The sequence below is a fragment of the Phyllobates terribilis genome, unplaced genomic scaffold (genome assembly GCF_046119375.1).
Source record: "Phyllobates terribilis strain yellow unplaced genomic scaffold, ASM4611937v1 Scaffold_567__1_contigs__length_1068694, whole genome shotgun sequence".
Classification (NCBI taxonomy): domain Eukaryota; kingdom Metazoa; phylum Chordata; class Amphibia; order Anura; family Dendrobatidae; genus Phyllobates; species Phyllobates terribilis.
The window spans coordinates 289,500-312,308 of NW_027363327.1; the positions used below are offsets into that span (position 1 = coordinate 289,500).

Genomic DNA, 22,809 nt, shown 5'->3' on the forward strand with positions numbered 1-22,809 from the left:
AGAAAGCAGGTGGCATTACCAGACAGGCTTTGGGTGCAGGTGGAGGACCGAGAGGAGGTTGAGGAGGCAGAAGCAGTGGAGGAAGTTCGAGATAAAGAGGATTAACACACAACTCGTGGGGACGGTAAGACTTGGACAGCAGCCCCTTGTCCTGCTGTCACCATAGTTACCCAGTGCCCAGTCAGCGACATGTAACGCCCCTGTCCATGCCTTCTCGTCCAAGTGTCTGTGGTGAAGTGCACCCTGTCACACACAGAGTTTCTCAAAGAAGCGGTGATGTTGTGTGCGACATGCTAGTGGAGTGCAGGCACACCTTTCTTTGAGAAGTAGTGCCGACTGGGCATCTGGTACTGGGGCACTGTGACGGACATAAGGTCTTGAAAATCCTCTGTGTCCTCCAGGTGGAAAGGCAGCATTTCTGTAGCCAACAGCTTGCAGATGGTGAAATTCAACCTCTTAGCTTTCTCATGGCTAGGAGGAAATGGTCTTTTACTTTTCCACATCTGAGGGACCGAGGGCTGGCTGTTGTGCTTAGACGGTGTTGAGTAGGGTGTCCCCGGCAACTGCCGATCTGTGAGGAAGATGCAGGCGGACATGTTAGGTTGCCTTGATCCAAAGGTGGTGCTCTCGATGTCGGAGAGCGCTCAACACTAGCAGGTGTTTCCACTTCCCAATGAACTGACGACCTGCCAATCACACTGGCTGTTGCGGGTAAAGAGGTGGCAGGTCTGCGTCCAAAAACATGTGTGACTGCTGTCCCCCCAGTCACAGAGGATGAAGAGGCTGCGGATGCACAAGATGGGGCAGACGGTGGTTGGCCCAGCCGGCTAGGCCGCATTGTAGCACAGTGAGCTTCCCACTGCAACTTATGCTTCATATCCATGTGACGGTACATGCATGAAGTACTCAAACTATGGATTTTTTGGCCTCTACTTAGCTTTTGCTGACAAATATTACAGATAACACGAGTTGGGTCATCCTTATCGATCTGAATAAATGCCCAGGCTATGCAAGGCTTAGAGCCCATGTGACCTGAAGAGCCACTACGACTTGTGGTCAGAGGCAGAGTTGTGGTTGAGGATGCAGTTGTTGACGTGCTTCCAGTACTCCGTCTCTGTTCAGGAAGGCGCAACCTAACCTCGTCGTCAATAGCATCTGTGATGCCCCGCTGCGCTTGGTATCACAGATCCTACAAGAGTGCATTGATGGAATCCTCCACATGAGGCCCCCATAAACATTTGTAGAGCCCCGAGGGCTCGGCCGCTACAGGGGTATTGCACCTCTGCCAGAGGTGTGGTATTCCACTCCCGGGTAAGGATGGAGTGTGGACCAGGGCTCAGTTAGCTGCATGCAGCACACACACCCCATTTCCGAGGGACAGCTCAACGGTGCTCCCACTAGACATAAGTGCAGGCACGACCGACCATGTCCCTGCTGGAGTGGGGAGGGAGGGGTGGAACACCCAGTGCTGTAGGGGCAGATAGTAGGCGGTTCCTGAGTGTAGGAAGGAGCCCATTGGTTGCTGGTCACCTGGGCTCATGGCTAGAGGGAGGTATAAAAGGTGGGCACCATCTTAGTTCTGGGTCAGTTCAGCCAGAGGAGAAGACAGGGAGTAGAGGCTCTGTAGGAGCTCTACTCCAGGAGGGCCTAGTGAGAGGCCGAGGAGGAGGTGAAGGGGAGCTGAGATTCTGGCTCATCTCAGCTCCAAGAGAAAGGAACAGAAAGGAACAGAACAGGAACTGCAAAGAAGGAGAGACAGAGAAACAGAAGGGCTCAGGAACAAGAAGGTGGAAGGGACCCTAAGAACCCACGAGAATCCAGGGTGCAGGGTCAGGCAGATTAAGGGTACCGGATCCCAAGTTGGTGGAGGAGAAACAACCCTCAGCCAAAGACCGGTCGTCGTGATCATCTATTGGTGCGACACCTCATCAAACCTGCTAGGAAGGCACCATATAGGACAGCGGAGGACGGGGCCCACGTTTAACCGCACAAGTCCGCGGCAGCTGGACAAAAGTGGGTCACTGGTGAGGCAGGCCAGAGAAAGGATTAAAGGGGGTCCTGTGCCATGCTCCTGAGCTGCCTGGGAGTTGACCAAGCCCCTCACCTGGTGGACGCAGCACGGCTCGGGCGGTCACTGCTGACAGAAGTGACCCGGAACAAACGAACTGTGAGTAAAGACCCTGGACTGTAACTTGTTGTCTGTGTGCTCCTTCGCGCCTCCAGCACTATCAGCACCGGGACTCGCACTACCATCACTCCCACCATCCACTACACTGCCCTGGGGCTGCACTCTTCCCGTGGGGAGTCACATCACCTCAGCTGCACCCATCATCAGCCCCAGCGGACTGCCTTGCAGTGGCGGTTCCTAATAACCGCAATCCACGGGTGGCGTAGTCGGACATTATCTAAAGTACAGTAGCAGACTACCATTGGTCTGACCACCCTGAGCCGCGGGACCGGGCCGCCACTACTACTCCCAGCATCTCCCTATCTCCCGGATCCGCGTGCCCCACGGCCCAGGGGGCGAGTCAGCTTTGGCGTAGTCGGCAGGATTTCGTGCCCGCTAACCACGGGTACTGCGCGCCTGAAAAGAGACTGTTTCACGGTACTAAAGATGGCGCCCGCCCCAGAAGAACGAGCGCCATAATGTGCGCGCCAAAAGACCACAGGAGGCCGCCTCCCATCGTGGGCCGGGTCCCAGAATGGCGCCAAAGAGGAAGCCCGCCCCCAACAACCATGAGCACTGCTGTGGAAATGTCCGTCAACGTGGGGGGGCTGCCCCTGAGAGTGATTGTCAGCAGAATGCCCCAGGACCACCCCCCATGGGGGCGGATAGGAAAGAAAACTGCGGGGCAGGGAGTGGTCTGGATCAGTCCAGACAGACCGCACCCGGGAATGGACGCCCTGAGCAGCACCAGCCTCCTGGCCCGAAGCCTGCTGCAGGCCGAACCGTTCTGCAGCCTAGCAGAAGTCCTGGCGCAGCTCCCCAGAGATCCGGAGCGTGCGCAAGCTGCACTGGAGGACCTAGAGCGGAGGATGGTCCGGGCGCAGCGGAGTGCACTCACCGAGTGGAGAGAGGAACTGGCCCGGCAGGCCGAGACCCACCAGCGACAGGCTTCAGCCGCACCCCGCGGTTTGCCTGCCTCGGAGGACGGCGCAGGAGGAGAGAGGACCGGAGGCGACGCCGCAGAGGGAGCCACGAGGACTGAGGCAAGTGAAGGGGACGTCACCACCCCAAGCCCAGCACCCGCAAGCCTGCCCCAGCCTCCCGTCGCAGCACCAGAGGCCCCACTCACCGCACCTGTTGCCGCGCCGCCACTGCTCCCGGCTAGGCCTCAAGCGGCGAGCGCCGCGGCCACGCCCCGCCCAGCGCCATGCCCCTTGACCCCGGGTGCCGTAAAGCAGGAAGCATCATCGGCCCGGTCGCAAGGCCTGGATCATAGAATCATAGAATGTAGAGTTGGAAGGGACCTCCTGGGTCATCTGGTCCAACCCCCTGCTCAAAGCAGGATTCACTAAATCATCTCAAACAGATGTCTGTCCAGCCTCTGTTTGAAGACGTCCATTGAAGGGGAACTCACCACCTCTCGTGGCAGCCTGTTCCACTCATTGATCACCCTCACTGTCAAAAAGTTTTTTCTAATATCTAATCTGTGTCTCCTCCCATTTAGTTTCATCCCATTGCTTCTAGTCTTTCCTTGTGCAAATGAGAATAAAGATGATCCTTCTACAATGTGACAGCCCTTGACATATTTGTAGACCGCTATTAAGTCTCCTCTCAGTCTTCTTTTTTGCAAGCTAAACATTCCCAAATCCTGCAACCGTTCCTCATAGGACATGGTTTGCAGACCAGTCACCATTCTGGTCGCTCTTCTCTGAACTTGCTCCAGTTTGTCTATGTCTTTTTTAAAATGTGGTGCCCACATTTTATGACCCGGGCGCCATCGCCAAGCCTGCGCCCCTGTCCCGGATGGGACTGCCACCTAGCGCAGCCACAAGACCCCCGGCCTGGTCGCAAGGCCGAGTGCCCCCGGGCGCTGCTCCCAGATCAGGTCCCCCCACTATACCATCGCTGGGCGTGGACCTGTTTGCCCATCACACCGGTCCGGATGGACTGCCGCTGGAGTGGCCGGCTGAAGTGACCGGCAATCATCCATGGAAGGCCCAGCCCCCGCGCGAGCCTCTGATACCGGCTCCTGAACCCGTCGAGGTCACCCTACCCCCACTAGAAGACGTCCAATTTGCGTGGGACTCCACCGGCGAGAACTTGATGGGGTTCTCTCAAGAGACCCGGACAGACGCGGTCCGTCGTCTGGAGGCCTGTCACCAGCAACTGGCGACCTTTGAGCGGGAGCAACGAGAGAGGCGCGTCAGGGAGGAACGGCTCCAAGTCCAGAGTGCTGAACAAAAGCGCAAGGCCCGCCAAGACCCCCAAGCAGCCCGTGGTCCCCGAATCACCGGGACCGTAGTCAAGTTCCACATGGAGAACGGCTGGGGCTTCATCAGGGGCCCAGAAACCGCAGGCGATGGTCTTTGTGACCCGCAGGGACGTGGAGAGTCATCTACCTGAGGGGCATCGTGGCCGTGACCTGTACCCTGGTGATGTGGTCGCCTTTACCCGCCACGTGGGTGCAAAAGGACCATACGCCCTACATGTTCATCGGCTCACCGAGGAGGAGCTACAATACCGCGGCTATGAGGAGAGCCAAGAGGACCCGGACGGGTCTGAAGAACCATATGAGGAGGAAGAAGGAGCATATGGAGGACACCGCTACTAGTAAGTAGCAAAGTACCCGTGTACATAGTTACCCGTCAGGGTATCAGAACTGTTTTTGGGACTGTTCCCGTCTTGAAAGTGTGGTCCCCGTTGGGACAAATATTGAACTGCTACCTGTGTGCCCCTCATCCCCTATCAGGCTGAGGACTGTGAGCAGCCATTCCCTTCCCAAAACTGGCCGAGGACTGAGAGCGGTCAACCCTTTGTATATAGTTGCGCTTCCTAAAGCGCCCCCTACTGGTTTTATACAAAAACCGCAACGTCTACCTCAAGATTTACTGGACTGTTGCACCTTTACCTGGTTGCAAGTTGCACCGCAGCCAAGAATCCAAGAATGTGCTTTACTTAAAAATGTGTTACATGAGAAAGTTTTATATGCTGCTAGAAAATGTTTTACATAATTTTGAGACCGTTTTATATGATAAGTGACAAAAGAGTTCCAGAGGCATTAGCAAAGTGTTTTGTGGTAGTGGCAAGAGAAGAGGAGTGTTTCCCATAAAGGGAATTGAACCATGTTACCTGTTTTCTGATGTGAAAAGTTATTGAAAAAGTTTTTGCATGTCCTGTAATTATCTGTTTTTGCTCTTTTCCAGCCCGAGGACGTGCTGTGGTTTACCGGGGGGGAATGTAGCGCCCCGAGGGCTCGGCCGCTACAGGGGTATTGCACCTCTGCCAGAGGTGTGGTATTCCACTCCCGGGTAAGGATGGAGTGTGGACCAGGGCTCAGTTAGCTGCATGCAGCACACACACCCCATTTCCGAGGGACAGCTCAACGGTGCTCCCACTAGACATAAGTGCAGGCACGACCGACCATGTCCCTGCTGGAGTGGGGAGGGAGGGGTGGAACACCCAGTACTGTAGGGGCAGATAGGGGGCGGTTCCTGAGTGTAGGAAGGAGCCCATTGGTTGCTGGTCACCTGGGCTCATGGCTAGAGGGAGGTATAAAAGGTGGGCACCATCTTAGTTCTGGGTCAGTTCAGCCAGAGGAGAAGACAGGGAGTAGAGGCTCTGTAGGAGCTCTACTCCAGGAGGGCCTAGTGAGAGGCCGAGGAGGAGGTGAAGGGGAGCTGAGATTCTGGCTCATCTCAGCTCCAAGAGAAAGGAACAGAAAGGAACAGAACAGGAACTGCAAAGAAGGAGAGACAGAGAAACAGAAGGGCTCAGGAACAAGAAGGTGGAAGGGACCCTAAGAACCCACGAGAATCCAGGGTGCAGGGTCAGGCAGATTAAGGGTACCGGATCCCAAGTTGGTGGAGGAGAAACAACCCTCAGCCAAAGACCGGTCGTCGTGATCATCTATTGGTGCGACACCTCATCAAACCTGCTAGGAAGGCACCATATAGGACAGCGGAGGACGGGGCCCACGTTTAACCGCACAAGTCCGCGGCAGCTGGACAAAAGTGGGTCACTGGTAAGGCAGGCCAGAGAAAGGATTAAAGGGGGTCCTGTGCCATGCTCCTGAGCTGCCTGGGAGTTGACCGAGCCCCTCACCTGGTGGACGCAGCACGGCTCGGGCGGTCACTGCTGACAGAAGTGACCCGGAACAAACGAACTGTGAGTAAAGACCCTGGACTTTAACTTGTTGTCTGTGTGCTCCTTCGCGCCTCCAGCACTATCAGCACCGGGACTCGCACTACCATCACTCCCACCATCCACTACACTGCCCTGGGGCTGCACTCTTCCCGTGGGGAGTCACATCACCTCAGCTGCACCCATCATCAGCCCCAGCGGACTGCCTTGCAGCGGCGGTTCCTAATAACCGCAATCCACGGGTGGCGTAGTCGGACATTATCTAAAGTACAGTAGCAGACTACCATTGGTCTGACCACCCTGAGCCGCGGGACCGGGCCGCCACTACTACTCCCAGCATCTCCCTATCGCCCGGATCCGCGTGCCCCACGGCCCAGGGGGCGAGTCACATTCACACATCTCCACCTTCCACCTCAGTCCAGCAGAGGGAGCCCGTTAGGGATATAAATAGGGAAGGTGGAGCTAGGCAGTTCAGTTCCTCTGAAGAGTTCCTGCAGTAGAGAAGCCTAAGAGAGGTCAGTCTGCAGTGGAGCTCAGTCTAGTCTAGAGAACGCAGTTAATAGTTCAGCAGTGGAGCACGAAGCTCCTGCTTGCTAGATTCAGCGAGCCCAGATAGAGCTTAAGGTGTGCCGGTGCCGTAAGATCAATGAAGCGCGGCAAGCTGCCGTTAGTGTGTATAGCCTAGTGAGGGCCCGAGTAGGCCGAAGGCGAGTGGCGAGTTAGTACATAAGGGGCAGAGGAGCTTAACCAGCTCACCCCGAAGCATTTACCGGACACAGGATCCGAGCTTACCGGTATCTCTATGACCCAGTAAGGCATAACCGGAATCCCTGGAGAACTACAAGTCCCAGGATCGCTAAGGTGCTGATATGTAACAGAGCCAGGAGACGCTTAGGCCCCGCATACTGGGAGCGTGAACTCCAAGAGAAGGCCCTACCACAAGGTCAGCCAGCGCAGGACAGAGACAAAGTTAGGCCTAGCTCCAGGCAGGTCAGAAACTTACTGCGCAGAGGCAAGAAACAGGAGGCCCTACACCCGCTCATTGGGGAGGATCCTGATATGCACCCTTCACCCTACAGTGCTCCGGGATGTGCCTGAATTTCCACCAGTAAAAGGTACTGAAGTGACTACCGTGTCCGTTCCCGTTCTTGCTCTGATCCAGCTGGGTCTCGCCTGTCCTGCATTCCCCCTGCATACGCTGCCCTGAGACCTAGCTCCACCTGTGGGGAGCTATACCATCGAGCTGCCTTATCACCGGCCTCAGTGGACTGCTGCAGCGCTGGTGCTTGTCACCAGATACCACAGGTGGCGTCATGAACTCTTATAAAATTAACAATTATCCACCCTTTTAAAGAGAGACCCCAGGGTACGGGCCAGGGAGCCGACCACCGCGACATCCCCAAGGCCAGGCAAATGTCCGGGTACCGAGTCATCCCCATCCCCAGGGCTAGTCACATCCTCCTCCACCTCCTCTGCTGACCTCATCGACTGTCTGACTGTGGGTTGACAGTAAGTGGGATCTCCAACCTCGTCATCATCACCCTGTGTGTTATCACACCCGTCGCCCTCAGAGCCAACCTCTTCCTGCCCTGACCGAAAAGTCAAGTTGTCGCTCCAATCAGGTATTTGAGTCTCATCATCGTCTTCATCATTGTCTCCACCAACAGGAGTTACAGTTTGGGAACAAGGGTCTACATTATGCTCAGAACCTTCTTCATCTGGTCCTGGATCCAACTTATAAAGATTCTGGGCATCGGATCAGATCATTTCCTCATCTGGATTAACAGAAGCTCTGGAGCAGACCTCCGTTTCCCAGGCTATAGTATGAGTAAACAGCTGGGCAGACTCAGCCATCTGTGTTATCCCATACTCAGACGGGCAGCTGGAGACTTGGGAGCTGTGAGGAAGCAAGTGCGATTGGGGTGACACCTCTGAGGACTGGAGTATTTGTGATGTTGAAATTGAGGTGATGGAGAGCCCACTTGAAGGAGCACTTGATATCCGTTGAAGCACCTGCTGTTTTTGTGCCTCATCTAGAATTTGTAGCGATGGGCGTGTCCGTAAGAAAGGGATCTTATCACATTGTCCGCTAAAAGAAGTCGACATCTTAGTTTGGCTGGAAGATGGTCTTTCTTCTGCAGATGTTACTCCCCCCCCACCGTGGGGGGCCTCGACCCACCGGCGGACAGGCACCAGTATTGGGATAGGGGGGCTGGCCGTCAGGGTCCACCGCGGCTCTGGCACAAACCCGGCGACACGGAGGTGGCACAGGCAGGAACGGACTGGCCGTGTCGGCTTCTCACTTTTTGGATTTTAGAAGGGCATGACATGCCTATATCTGTGTCTCCCCCTCCTTTTACTCCTCCACCTCTTTTCTTTTCACATGACTATATGTACTTGTCACTTTTCCATGTGTTAGTTGTGTCTTCTGAGCAGTTTGTCAGCTTTTGGACACCTTTGAAGGTGTTTTCTATGTGTTTCTATGTGTTTTTGTTTGCCTGCCATTGGTTTTAACGGTGTTCGAAGGTGTTCGACGAACAGTTCGACGAACACACGGGTGTTCGACGAACCGAACCGAACTCGAACACTACGGGGGTGGCTCAACACTAGTGTACAGCATGAGTGGATGTATAAAAAAATGTAAATCTATGGCATTATCCACACATACAGCATATATTCAATGATCATATTAGGACTATTATATTATACTTCTTTTACTAGAAAAACTTTTCTTATGAGAGAAAACACAACACAAAAAAAAAATAATTAAAAAATAAAAAGAATAATCATATTACATTAATCTAATCATATTGTGAGTTCTATATCTTTAATTGCTGTGGGAACTTTTTAGATAAGTTAGTTTTTTCTATTGGGATTGAACTCGTGTAGTCCACACTCCAGGGTCTATTGTGTTTCTCTCATTGGTATTTACTTCTATGCTGTGGATGTCCTCATGATGCTGGCTTCACTAGTCAGGGGTTTATGGGCAAACCCAAGAATATATCATAAAAAATATCTAGCCTGGGTTACCATATATTCCATTCTTTCTATATATTTCTATTGGTCAGCATCGCTGTCCTGATCTAATTCGATGTTCTATATGTTCTCCAGTCTATCATTGAGGCCGTCCGGATGTAGAGAGCGCAATCTGTACATCCAGAAAGCCTCTTTCTTGTTCAGTAGATGGATTCTGTTTGATATATTCTGCGGAATTTCTTCGACAGGAGTCAAACTTATCTCAAAGCTCTTATTATGATTTAGTAAGAGATGTCTCGATAGGCTATGTGATAGTAGCCCAATTTTTGCATTATGTCGGTGTGCGTTTAAACGTGATCTGACCATCTGTGTCGTCCGGCCACCATATTGCATTCCGCAACTACATGTAATTACATATATAACATAGCTGCTAGTGCAAGTCAGGTGATGTTTTATGGGAAAGGTTTCTCCTGTACTATTGGAGGTGATAGATTGATGGCCATGGGTTATTGTTTGGCAGCATTGGCACTTTTTCTGGTTGCATTTAAAAGTGCCATTGAGTGTATTGGTTGTCTTTTTTATTATAGGATTAGTAGTTTTAGATTGGAGAGACGTTTGTTTTTTTCCAGAGCTTTTCACTACAGATTTTTTCAAGCGACTAGGTGCTATAATGTTTCTGAGTGTTTTACCCCTTCTAAAGGTGATGCCTGGTCTCTCTGGTAGTACATCCCGTAGAAGGGGATCTTGTCTCAGTATGTACCAGTATTTTTGTAATATTTCTCTAATTTTTTGGTTACCTTTATTACAAAGGTGAGTGTAACTTTTTTTTTTTTGTTTTTTTTTGTGTACAGTGTGAAAGGGATGAGGGGGCCACACATAAAAGGATTGTGGGGTGAGGGGACCATGTATATATCAGGATTGGGGGGTGAGGGGTACCACGCATACCAGGATTGGGGGGTGAGGGGTACCACGCATACCAGGATTGGGGGGTGAGGGGTACCACGCATACCAGGATTGGGGGGTGAGGGGTACCACGCATACCAGGATTGGGGGGGGTGAGGGGTAACACGCATACCAGGATTGGGGGGTGAGGGGACCATGCATACCAGGATTGAGGGTGAGGGGTGCCACCCATACCGGGATTGAGGGGTGCCATGCATACCGGGATTGGGGATGAGGGGTGCCACGCATACCGGGATTGGGGATGAGGGTTGCCACGCATACAAGGATTGGGGATGAGGGGTGCCACGCATGCCGGTATTGGGGGTGAGGGGTGCCACGCATGCCGGGATTGGGGATGAGGGGTGCCACGCATACCGGGATTGGGGATGAGGTGTGCCACGCATACCGGGATTGGGGATGAGGGATGGAATGCCATGCATACCGGGATGAGGGATGGGGTACCATGCATACCAGGATGAGGGATACCATACACACCAGGATAGTGATGATGGGTGCCATACATACCAGGATAGGGATGAGGGGTGCCACACATACCGGGATGAGGGGTGCCAAGCATAACGGGATTGGGGGTGCCAAGCATAACGGGATTGGGGGTGAGGATTGTCACGCATACCGGGATTGGGGGTGAGGAGTGCCACGCATACCGGGATTGGGGGTGAGGGGTACCACGCATAACAGGATTGGGGGGTTAGGGGTAACACGCATACCAGGATTGGGGGGTTAGGGGTAACACGCATACCAGGATTGGGGGGTTAGGGGTAACACGCATACCAGGATTGATGGTGAGGGGTGCCAAGCATACCGGGATTGGGGGTGAGGAGTGCCACGCATACCGGGATTGGGGGTGAGGGGTGCCACGCATGCCGGGATTGGGGGTGAGGGGTACCACACATACCGGGATTGGGGATGAGGGGTGCCACGCATACCGGGATGAGGGATGGGGCACCATGCATACCAGGATGAGGGATACCATACACACCAGGATAGTGATGAGGGGTGCCAAACATACCAGGATAGGGATGAGGGGTGCCATGCATACCGGGATGAGGGGTGCCAAGCTTAATGGGATTGGGGATGAGGGGTGCCACGCATACCGGGACTGGGGGTGAGGAGTGCCACGCATACCGGGACTGGGGGTGAGGGGTGCCACGCATACCGGGACTGGGGGTGAGGGGTGCCAGGCATACCGGGACTGGGGGTGAGGGGTGCCAGGCATACCGGGATTGGGGATGAGGGGTGCCACGCATACCGGGATTGGAGATGAGGGATGGGGTGCCATGCATACCAGGATGAGGGATACCATACACACCGGGATAGGGATGAGGGATGGGGTACCATGCATACCAGGATGAGGGATACCACACACACCAGGATAAGGATGAGGGGTGCCACGCATACCGGGATTGGGGGTGAGGGTGCCACGCATACCGGGATTGGGGGTGAGGGGTGCCACGCATACCGGGATGAGGGGTGCCATGCATACCGGGATTGGGGGTGAGGGGTGCCACGCATACCGGGATTGGGAGTGAGGGATAGGGTGCCAGGCATACCAGGATGAGGGATATCATACACACCAGGATAGGGATGAGGGGTGCCACACATACCAGGATTGGGGGTGAGGGGTGCCACGCATACCAGGATTGGGGGTGAGGGGTGCCATGCATACCAGGATTGGGGGTGAGGGGTGCCACGCATACCGGGATTGGATGGTGGGTACAGGATGGGGGCAGCACATACCAGCATGGGAGACGATATACCAATAAAAATGCTCACCACCCGGGCGTAGAACGGGTTCAATAGCTATGTATATATATATATATATATATATATATATATATATATATATATATATATATATATATATATATATATATATATATATATATATATATATATATATATATATATATATATATATATATACATATACACACACACACACACAGAGTTGAAATCAGAAGTTTCCATACACTGTATAAATAGACACATCTGCATGTTTTTCTCAATATCTGACATGAAATCAGAATAAATCTTTCCCGTTTTAGGTCAATTAGGATTACCATAATTTTTAATATTTGCTAAATGCCAGAATAATGAGAGAATGTTTTAAGGCATCATTTTTATTAGTTATTGCAAAGTCTGTAACATCTGTCCCTGCTGAAAAGACACTATGATTATCATCTTTATATATAAGTACAAAGTCAATAGGCTATAACATAATTGTGTGACAGGAGCCATGCAGTAATCATCAGTAACTGTAATAGGAGTTTTTAACCCCCTCGGTGGAGAACTTCAGTGGCCCCATATGGTGCCCCACAGCGTAATGGACCTATATGGTGAGCCACAGCGTAATGGCCCCATATGGTGAGCCACAGCGTAATGGCCACATATGGTGAGCCAAAGGCGTAATGGCCACATATGGTGAGCCAAAGGCGTAATGGCCGCATATGGTGAGCCAAAGGCGTAATGGCCCCATATAGTGCTCTACAGCGTAATGGTCCCATATATGCCCCACAGTATATGCCCTCCCCATACTTGTATATGGCCACATCTTCGTATATGGTATATGGTCCCCATCCTGGTTAGGTGTATATGCCCCTCCATCCATCCATTCTGGGTAGGTATATATGCCCTTCCATCCATCCATCCTGGGTAGGTGTATATGCCCCTCCATCCATCCATCCATGCTGGGTAGGTTTATATGCCCACCCATCCAGGCTAGATGTATATGCCCCTCCATCGATCCATCCATTCTGGGTAGGCGTAGATGCCCCTCCATCCATCCATCCTGGGCAGGTGTAGATGCCCCTCCATTCATCCATCCTAGGTAGGTGTAGATGCCTCTCCATCCATTCTGGGTAGGTGTATATGCCCCTCCATTCATCCTGGGTAACTGTTAATGCCCCTCCATCCATCCAGGGCAGAAGTATATGCCCCTCCATCTATCCTGGGTAGGTGTATATGCCCCTCCATTCATCCTGGATAGGTGTATGTGCCCCGTCATCCATCATGGGTAGGTGTATATGCCCCTCCATCCATCCATCCTGGGTAGGAGTATCTGCCCCTCCATCTTTCCTGGGTAGGTGTGTATGCCCCTCCATCCATCCATCCTGGGTAGGTGTATATGCCCCTCCATCCATCCTGGGTAGGTGTATATGCCCCTCCATCCATCCATGCATGCTGGGTAGGTTTATATGCCCCCCAATCCATCCATCCTGGGTAGATGTATAAGCCCCTCCATCGATCCATCCATTCTAGGTAGGCGTAGATGCCCCTCCATCCATCCTGGGCAGGTGTAGATGCCCCTCCATCCATCCTGGGTAGGTGTAGATGCCTCTCCATCCATTGTGGGTAGGTGTATATGCCCCTCCATTTATCCTGGGTAGGTGTTGATGCCCCTCCATCCATGCCGGGCAGAAGTATATGCCCCTCCATCCATCCATCCTGGGTAGGTGTATATGCCCCTCCATTCATCCTGGGTAGGTGTATGTGCCCCGCCATCCATCCTGGGTAGGTGTATATGCCCCTCCATCCATCCATCCTGGGTAGGAGTATCTGCCCCTCCATCTTTCCTGGGTAGGTGTGTATGCACCTCCATCCATCCATCCTGGGTAGGTGTAAATGCCCCTCCATCCATCCATGCTGGGTAGGTTTATATGCCCCCCCATCCATCCATCCTGGGTAGATGTATATGCCCCTCCATCGATCCATCCATTCTGAGTAGGCGTAGATGCCCCTCCATCCATCCATCCTGGGCAGGTGTAGATGCCCCTCCATCAATCCTGGGTAGGTGTATATGCCCCTCCATCCATCCATCCTGGGTAAATGTATATGCCCCTTCATCCATCCATCCTGGCTAGGTGTAAATGCCCATCCATCCATCCTGGGTAGTTGTAAATGCCCCTCCATCCATCCATCCTGGGTAGGTGTAAATGCCCCTCCATCCATCCATCCTGGGTAGGTGTAAATGCCCCTCCATCCATCCATCCTGGGTAGGTGTAAATGCCCCTCCATCCATCCATCCTGGGTAGGTGTAAATGCCCCTCCATCCATCCATCCTGGGTAGATGTATATGCCCCTCCATCCATCCATCCTGGGTAGATGTATATGCCCCTACATCCATCCATCCATTCTGAGTAGGCGTAGATGCCTCTCCATCCATCCATCCTGGGCAGGTGTAGATGCCCCTCCATCAATCCTGGGTAGGTGTACAGTACAGACCAAAAGTTTGGACACACCTTCTCATTTAAAGATTTTTCTGTATTTTCATGACTATGAAAATTGTACATTCATACTGAAGGCATCAAAACTATGAATTAACACATGTGGAATTATATACTTTACAAAAAAGTGTGAAACAACTGAAAATATGTCTTATATTCTAGGTTCTTCAAAGTAGCCACCTTTTGCTTTGATGACTGCTTTGCACACTCTTGGCATTCTATTGATGAGCTTCAAGAGGTAGTCACCGGAAATGGTCTTCCAACAATCTTGAAGGAGTTCCCAGAGATGCTTAGCACTTGTTGGCCCTTTTGCCTTCACTCTGCGGTCCAGCTCACCCCAAACAATCTGGATTGGGTTCAGGTCTGATGACTGTGGAGGCCAGGTCATCTGGCGTAGCACCCCATCACTCTCCTTCTTGGTCAAATAGCCCTAACACAGCCTGTTGTCCTGTTGAAAAATAAATGATGGTCCAACTAAACGCAAACCGGATGGAATAGCATGCCACTGCCAGATGCTGTGGTAGCCATGCTGGTTCAGTATGCCTTCAATTTTGAATAAATGCCCAACAGTCTCACCAGCAAAGCACCCCCACACCATCACACCTCCTCTTCCATGCTTCACGGTGGGAACCAGGCATGTAGAGTCCATCCGTTCACCTTTTCTGCGACGCACAAAGACACGGTGGTTGGAACCAAAGATCTCAAATTTGGACTCATCAGACCAAAGCACAGATTTCCACTGGTCTAATGTCCATTCCTTGTGTTCTTTAGCCCAAACAAGTCTCTTCTGCTTGTTTCCTGTCCTTAGCAGTGGTTTCCTAGCAGCTATTTTACCATGAAGGCCTGCTGCACAAAGTATCCTTTTAACAGTTGTTGAAGAGATGTGTCTGCTGCTAGAACTCTGTGTGGCATTGACCTGGTCTCTAATCTGAGCTGCTGTTAAACTGCGATTTCTGAGGCTGGTGACTGGGATAAACTTATCCTCAGAAGCAGAGGTGACTCTTGGTCTTCCTTTCCTTGGGCGGTCCTCATGTGAGCCAGTTTCTTTGTAGCGCTTGATGGTTTTTGCAACTGCACTTGGGGACACTTTCAAAGTTTGCCCAATTTTTTGGACTGACTGACCTTCAGTTCTTAAAGTAATGATGGCCACTCGTTTTTCTTTACATAGCTGCTTTTTTCTTGCCATAATACAAATTCTAACAGTCTATTCAGTAGGACTGTCAGCTGTGTATCCACCTGACTTCTGCACAACACAACTGATGGTCCCAACCCCATTTATAAGGCAGGAAATCCCACTTATTAAACCTGACAGGGCACACCTGTGAAGTGAAGACCATTTCTGGTGACTACCTCTTGAAGTTCATCAAGAGAATGCCAAGAGTGTGCAAAGCAGTCATCAAAGCAAAAGGTGGCTACTTTGAAGAACCTAGAATATAAGACATATTTTCAGTTGTTTCACACTTTTTTGTAAAGTATATAATTCCACATGTGTTAATTCATAGTTTTGATGCCTTCAGTGTGAATGTACAATTTTCATAGTCATGAAAATACAGAAAAATCTTTAAATGAGAAGGTGTGTCCAAACTTTTGGTCTATACTGTATATGCCCCTCCATCCATCCATCCTGGCTAGGTGTAAATGCCCCTCCATCCATCCATCCCTCCTGGGTAGGTGTAAATGCCCCTCCATCCATCTATCCATCCTGGGTAGGTGTAAATGCCCCTCCATCCTTCCATCCATGGTAGGTGTAAATGCCCCTCCATCCATCCATCCTGGCTAGGTGTAAATGCCCCTCCATCCATCCATCCCTCCTGGGTAGGTGTAAATGCCCCTCCATCCATCTATCCATCCTGGGTAGGTGTAAATGCCCCTCCATCCTTCCATCCATGGTAGGTGTAAATGCCCCTCCATCCATCCATCCTGGGTAGGTGTAAATGCCCCTCCTTCCATCCATCCTGGGTAGGTGTAAATGCCCCTCCATCCATCCATCCTGGATAGGTGTATATGCCCCTCCATCCATCCTGGGTAGGAGTATCTGCCCCTCCATCTTTCCTGGGTAAGTGTATATGCCCCTCCATCCATCCTGGGTAGGTGTAAATGCCCATCCATCCATCCTGGGTAGGTGTAAATGCCTTTCCATCCATCCATCCATCCTGGGTAGGTGTAAATGCCCCTCCATCCATCCATCCTGGGTAGGTGTATATACCCTTCCATCCATCCATCCTGGGTAGGTGTATATGCCCCTCCATCCATCCATCCTGGGTAGGTGTATATACCCCTCCATCCATCCATCCTGGGTAAGTGTATATGCCCCTCCATCCATCCCGGTCAGTATATGCCCCCCTCCATCCATCCATCCTGGTGGGTATATCCCCCCCTCCATACTGGTGGGTATATGCCCCCCCTCCATCCATCCTAGTGGGTATGTGCCCCCCCCCTACATCCATCATGGTGGGTATATGCCCCCCCTCCATCCATCCTGGTGGATATATGCCCCCCCTCCATCCTGGTGGGTATATGATTCCTCCTCCATCCTGGTGGGTTTATGACTCCTCCTCCATCCTGGTGGGTTTATGACTCCTCCTCCATCCTGGTGGGTTTATGCCCCCATATATTCAATGCAAAGGAGAAAAAAAAAAAACAATAAACGCTTCTACTCACCTTCCACGTTCCCACGCAGCGCTGTGTCTGTGTTGCCTGAAGATGTCGGCAGTGATAACAGCAGAGAAGCTGAGATCACCGCACGGCGCCGCCGCAGATACTCACTCGGGGCCTCCACTCCCAGGCATTTCCTCCCCGGCAGCTCCTGTCATGGCACGCTCTGACTGAGCAGTGCGTGCGACGACAGGGGGAATGTACAGCTTACACTGCAGGCTCCACAAAGATGGCTGCAATCTCCTCCCACGGCTGCGACCTGAACAGCCAAGGGGGCGTGCCCAGGTCACAGCTAGAGGCAGGAGGAGCGGCCTCTAATGTTAGAGATGGGGTCGGTGACAGACTACTGTCTCTTATGGCCAGGGCTGCTGTAAATGAGGTGTGTAAGAGCACTTTTTACACCCCCCCCCAAATAAAAATGGCAGCCCCCAGTGGCCAATGTCAGCATAAATAACTAAAAAACTAATAAAGTCGGACATTTAATTTTGTATTAAAAATAATTGATTACATAATCAATAATTATTAATACAAAACATAAAATGGTGGCCCCTTCCCTGTAAGAATAGCACATGGCTCTTTTCACGTCTGGTTATTTCTCTAACAGGTAGAATATGCTCCGTTATAGACCGGGGACAGGTTTACAGCTCTATTTTTTGTGGACGATTGATCTGTAAATCAGAACTGAGACCGGTCCGATTTTCATCCGATTTGTAGATAAAGATCATCTATTGAAGTCAATGAGTCTGTCAGAAAAATGGCCAGAACCAACCATGTTGCCTGTACTGCTTGTTTTCCAGGGTCTATAGGCCGGGCAAGCGAGGCTAGGAAACCTTTAGCTTTTTACTTTACATATAAAAAAATATGCCCCACTGAGGAGAAAAACTGCCACACTGACCAAAATCAGATGAAAATGAGAAAAAAAACACTGATTAAAACCTGACATGTGAACGGGGCCTTAGGCCTTAATCAGATGTCAGCAGGGTCGGACTGGGGCGTCTGGGGCCACAGGGGACATTGACTCTAGGGGCCACCTACAGCAATATGCAGATCTCTTTTCTCTGCTCTCCCTGTTATAGTGGAGCAGTGACTGGCGGCTCCTCACATCTACTGTGCACAGACTAGAACAGGGACGGACAATTTCTGGAGTTTGCATGAAAGAGCTTCTGTGGTTAAAACAAGTGATCACAGATTCATGGGCTACACAGGATAGGTGATCACTTATTGATTGGAAGAATGGGGAAGTTTTATCCCTGACAGGACACTTATCCCCATTTTACAATGCAGCGACAGGTGGGACGTATGACCACAGCCTCATTCGTTCTCTTGGGGGCTTCCAAAAAAGGGCTTCTTTGGTGAAAACAAGTTATCACCGATCCATGGGCTCCTCAGGATTGGTGATAACTTAATGATCGTTTGGGTCCGACCATTGGAAACTGCACTGATCAGAATTGGGAAGTTTTATCCCTGACAGGACACTTTTATCCCCATTTTAAAATGCAGCGGCAGGTGGGATGTCTGACCGCAGATTCATTCATTCTCTTTGGGGCTTCCAGAAAAAAACAAGAGCAGCGCTCGCAGCCTCTGAGGGAATGAATGGATCAGTGGTCGAGTCGCACATGAGCTCCAGTCTAATGGGGAGAAAAGCTCCACATTCTGCCGATCGGTGCAGGTCCCAGTAGTCAGACCTCCACCAATCAATAAGTTATCACTTATCCTGTGGAGAGATGATGACTTGTTTTCACCGGAGAACCCCTGTAAGTGCATCTCTGACGCTCTGCTCCAAGTATTTCATCTCTAAGGCCACAGCCCCACTATCAGTATTCAGTCAGGATTATTCTCAGGAGTGGGAGCCAAAACCAGGTGAGGAACAATCAGAGAAAGAGAATAATAGAAACAAGTCACCAATTCTGGATTTATCACCCACTCCTGCTTTTGCCTCTCACTACTGAGAAACAATACTGACCAAATACTGATAGTGAAGCCGTGGCCTCATGGAAAAAAAATCTTTTCCTAGTTAATCTCAGTGAGAACAAATGACCGCCATACACAACATAATCCACTATAATAACACCAATAATACCACATACAAAAGGGACAAATATCGCCACACCATGACCAGACCACATATTACCACCACATAGTGACCAAATACTACAATACTGATCAGGAATACAAACCACAATACTAACAACACTGTCACTATACATATGAGCTCTGTATATAGTGTCAGTGTACAGGTAATACAGTGATCACCGGTGACATTATACACAGGAGCTCTGTATATAGTGTACAGGTAATACAGTGATCACCGGTGACATTATACACAGGAGCTCTGTATATAGTGTACAGGTAATACAGTGATTACCGATGACATTATACACAGGAGCTCTGTATATAGTGTATAGGTAATACACTGGTCACCAGTGACATACACAGGAGCTCTGAATATACTATATAGTGTAAGTGTACAGTAATACACTGACTCACCAGTGATGTCTCTAGGTGAAGTTCTTCATCTTCGCTTTTCTTCATCTGGCACAGTCCGCCATCACTTCTTCCAGCGAGGAATCATCTCTGCAGAAAATAACACACAGTTATCAATAACTGATCTCTTTTAGAGCACATTCCCACTTTTCCCCAGGCTTCTACACTACACCAGTTGAAGAAATAAAGCGACATAGTGGCGCCCTGCACAGTAACAGGACCCCCCTTTTGTCCCCTCTTATGGAAAACAGTTTCCTAAAAAGTAAATTATATTACAGAAGTAATAATGTCCCTAATTGGACTTTAAAGTAATAATGTTCCCCACTCGCCATCATAAACTAATAAAGTTCCTCAATCTGGCCACTAAACAGTAATAAAGTCCCTTGTCCAGCGAGGCCACCCATCTATCCATCCTGACCCCCCCCCACCCATATATCCATTCTGGTCTCCATGTGTCCAGCCTGCCCCTCCCATATATCCATCCGGGCCTCCATGTGTCCACCCTGTCCCCCCCATATATGCATCCCACCCCACCCCATATATCTATCCAGGTCCCCATGTGTCCAGCTTGCCGCCCTTCACCTCCATGTGTCCATCCAGGTCCCCAACTTGGCCACCTTCACCTCCATGTGTCTCCCCATGCGTCCAGCCAGCCCCCTCTTCAGCCCCGTGCCTCCATCCATAAGTCCCCCCATGCGTCCAGCCAGCCCCCCCTTCAGCCCCATGTCTCCATCCATGTCCCCACGCGTCCAGCCAGCCCCCCCTTCAGCCCCATGTCTCCATCCATGGCCCCACGGGTCCAGCCAGCCCCCCCTTCAGCCCCATGTCTCCATCCATGGCCCCACGGGTCCATCCAGCCCCCCCTTCAGCCCCATGTCTCCATCCATGGCCCCATGGGTCCAGCCAGCCCCCCCTTCAGCCCCATGTCTCCATCCATGGCCCCATAGGTCCAGCCAGCCCCCCCTTCAGCCCCATGTCTCCATCCATGGCCCCATGGGTCCAGCCAGCCCCCCCTTCAGCCCCATGTCTCCATCCATGGCCCCATGGGTCCAGCCAGCCCCCCCTTCAGCCCCATGTCTCCATCCATGGCCCCATGGGTCCAGCCAGCCCCCCCTTCAGCCCCATGTCTCCATCCATGGCCCCATGGGTCCAGCCAGCCCCCCCTTCAGCCCCATGTCTCCATCCATGGCCCCATGGGTCCAGCCAGCCCCCCCTTCAGCCCCATGTCTCCATCCATGGCCCCATGGGTCCAGCCAGCCCCCCCTTCAGCCCCATGTCTCCATCCATGGCCCCATGGGTCCAGCCAGCCCCCCCTTCAGCCCCATGTCTCCATCCATGGCCCCATGGGTCCAGCCAGCCCCCCCTTCAGCCCCATGTCTCCATCCATGGCCCCATGGGTCCAGCCAGCCCCCCCTTCAGCCCCATGTCTCCATCCATGTCCCCATGGGTCCAGCCAGCCCCCCCTTCAGCCCCATGTCTCCATCCATGTCCCCATGGGTCCAGCCAGCCCCCCCTTCAGCCCCATGTCTCCATCCATGTCCCCATGGGTCCAGCCAGCCCCCCCTTCAGCCCCATGTCTCCATCCATGTCCCCATGGGTCCAGCCAGCCCCCCCTTCAGCCCCATGTCTCCATCCATGTCCCCATGGGTCCAGCCAGCCCCCCCTTCAGCCCCATGTCTCCATCCATGTCCCCATGGGTCCAGCCAGCCCCCCCTTCAGCCCCATGTCTCCATCCATGTCCCCATGGGTCCAGCCAGCCCCCCCTTCAGCCCCATGTCTCCATCCATGTCCCCATGGGTCCAGCCAGCCCCCCCTTCAGCCCCATGTCTCCATCCATGTCCCCATGGGTCCAGCCAGCCCCCCCTTCAGCCCCATGTCTCCATCCATGTCCCCATGGGTCCAGCCAGCCCCCCCTTCAGCCCCATGTCTCCATCCATGTCCCCATGGTTCCAGCCAGCCCCCCCTTCAGCCCCATGTCTCCATCCATGTCCCCATGGTTCCAGCCAGCCCCCCCTTCAGCCCCATGTCTCCATCCATGTCCCCATGGGTCCAGCCAGCCCCCCCTTCAGCCCCATGTCTCCATCCATGTCCCCATGGGTCCAGCCAGCCCCCCCTTCAGCCCCATGTCTCCATCCATGTCCCCATGGGTCCAGCCAGCCCCCCCTTCAGCCCCATGTCTGTCCCCATGGGTCCAGCCAGCCCCCCCTTCAGCCCCATGTCCCCATGGGTCCAGCCAGCCCCCCCTTCAGCCCCATGTCCCCATGGGTCCAGCCAGCCCCCCCTTCAGCCCCATGTCCCCATGGGTCCAGCCAGCCCCCCCTTCAGCCCCATGTCCCCATGGGTCCAGCCAGCCCCCCCTTCAGCCCCATGTCCCCATGGGTCCAGCCAGCCCCCCCTTCAGCCCCATGTCCCCATGGGTCCAGCCAGCCCCCCCTTCAGCCCCATGTCTCCATCCATGTCCCCACGGGTGCAACCAGCCCCCCCTTCAGCCCCATGTCTCCATCCATGTCCCCACGGGTCCAACCAGCCCCCCCTTCAGCCCCATGTCTCCATCCATGTCGCCACGGGTCCAGCCAGACCCCCCCCTTTAGCCCCATGTCTCCATACATGTCCCCACGGGTCCATCCAGCCCCCCCTTCAGCCCCATGTCTCCATCCATGTCCCCATGTGACCAGCCTGCGACCCCTCCATATATGGATGATGACCAATGCTGGGAACACTCACCCAGAAAAATGTGGCTATTGCACTTGACTTGAAGTTGAAGCAGGGAGAGCTGTAGCCGGGGCCGGCAGCCTTGTTTCCAGGGTGATGGTGAGAGAGCAGAGTGCAGGTCACCGCATACTCAGCCCAGGAGCCGGCTTAAAAGGCCAAGAGAGCAGGAGAGAAGAGGGCGGTGCGCGGTGCTGGTGCGGTGTTACATACCCGGACGGGAGCCGGTGTTACAAGGCCAATTCCAAGGGAGCAGGAGCCGGGACTAGAGAGCAGAGCGCGGCGTCGGCGTATCAAAAACCGGCAGGGGAGCAGGGAGAGGAGAGCGTGACGTCAGCGTGTCACCTGACACCACACAACTGCCAGCCACCAGCGGGAAAGCAGAGCGCGGTGCGTGTCACCGCCCACCAAGATCACGTCCTCCTGTCATGTGACTATGCGCGTCACCCGCTGTCACCACTGAATAGTATGAGTGCCGCACGCGACGCTACA

General features: G+C 52.7%; 1 protein-coding gene across 1 annotated transcript in view; it reads right to left on the minus strand.

Moving 5' to 3' along the window:
• The window catches only part of LOC141233119 (isovaleryl-CoA dehydrogenase, mitochondrial-like), a 39,238-nt gene extending 16,702 nt beyond the window's left edge, over positions 1-22,536 (minus strand). Inside the window, exons 1-2 of the mRNA XM_073667866.1 lie at positions 22,333-22,536; positions 19,612-19,698 (exon numbers count right to left, since the gene is read on the minus strand). Coding sequence (XP_073523967.1) covers positions 19,612-19,656 — 45 coding nt within the window. The 5' untranslated portion in view covers positions 19,657-19,698; positions 22,333-22,536. The remainder of the gene's footprint in view (positions 1-19,611; positions 19,699-22,332) is intronic.
• Between the last annotated feature and the right edge of the window lie 273 nt (positions 22,537-22,809).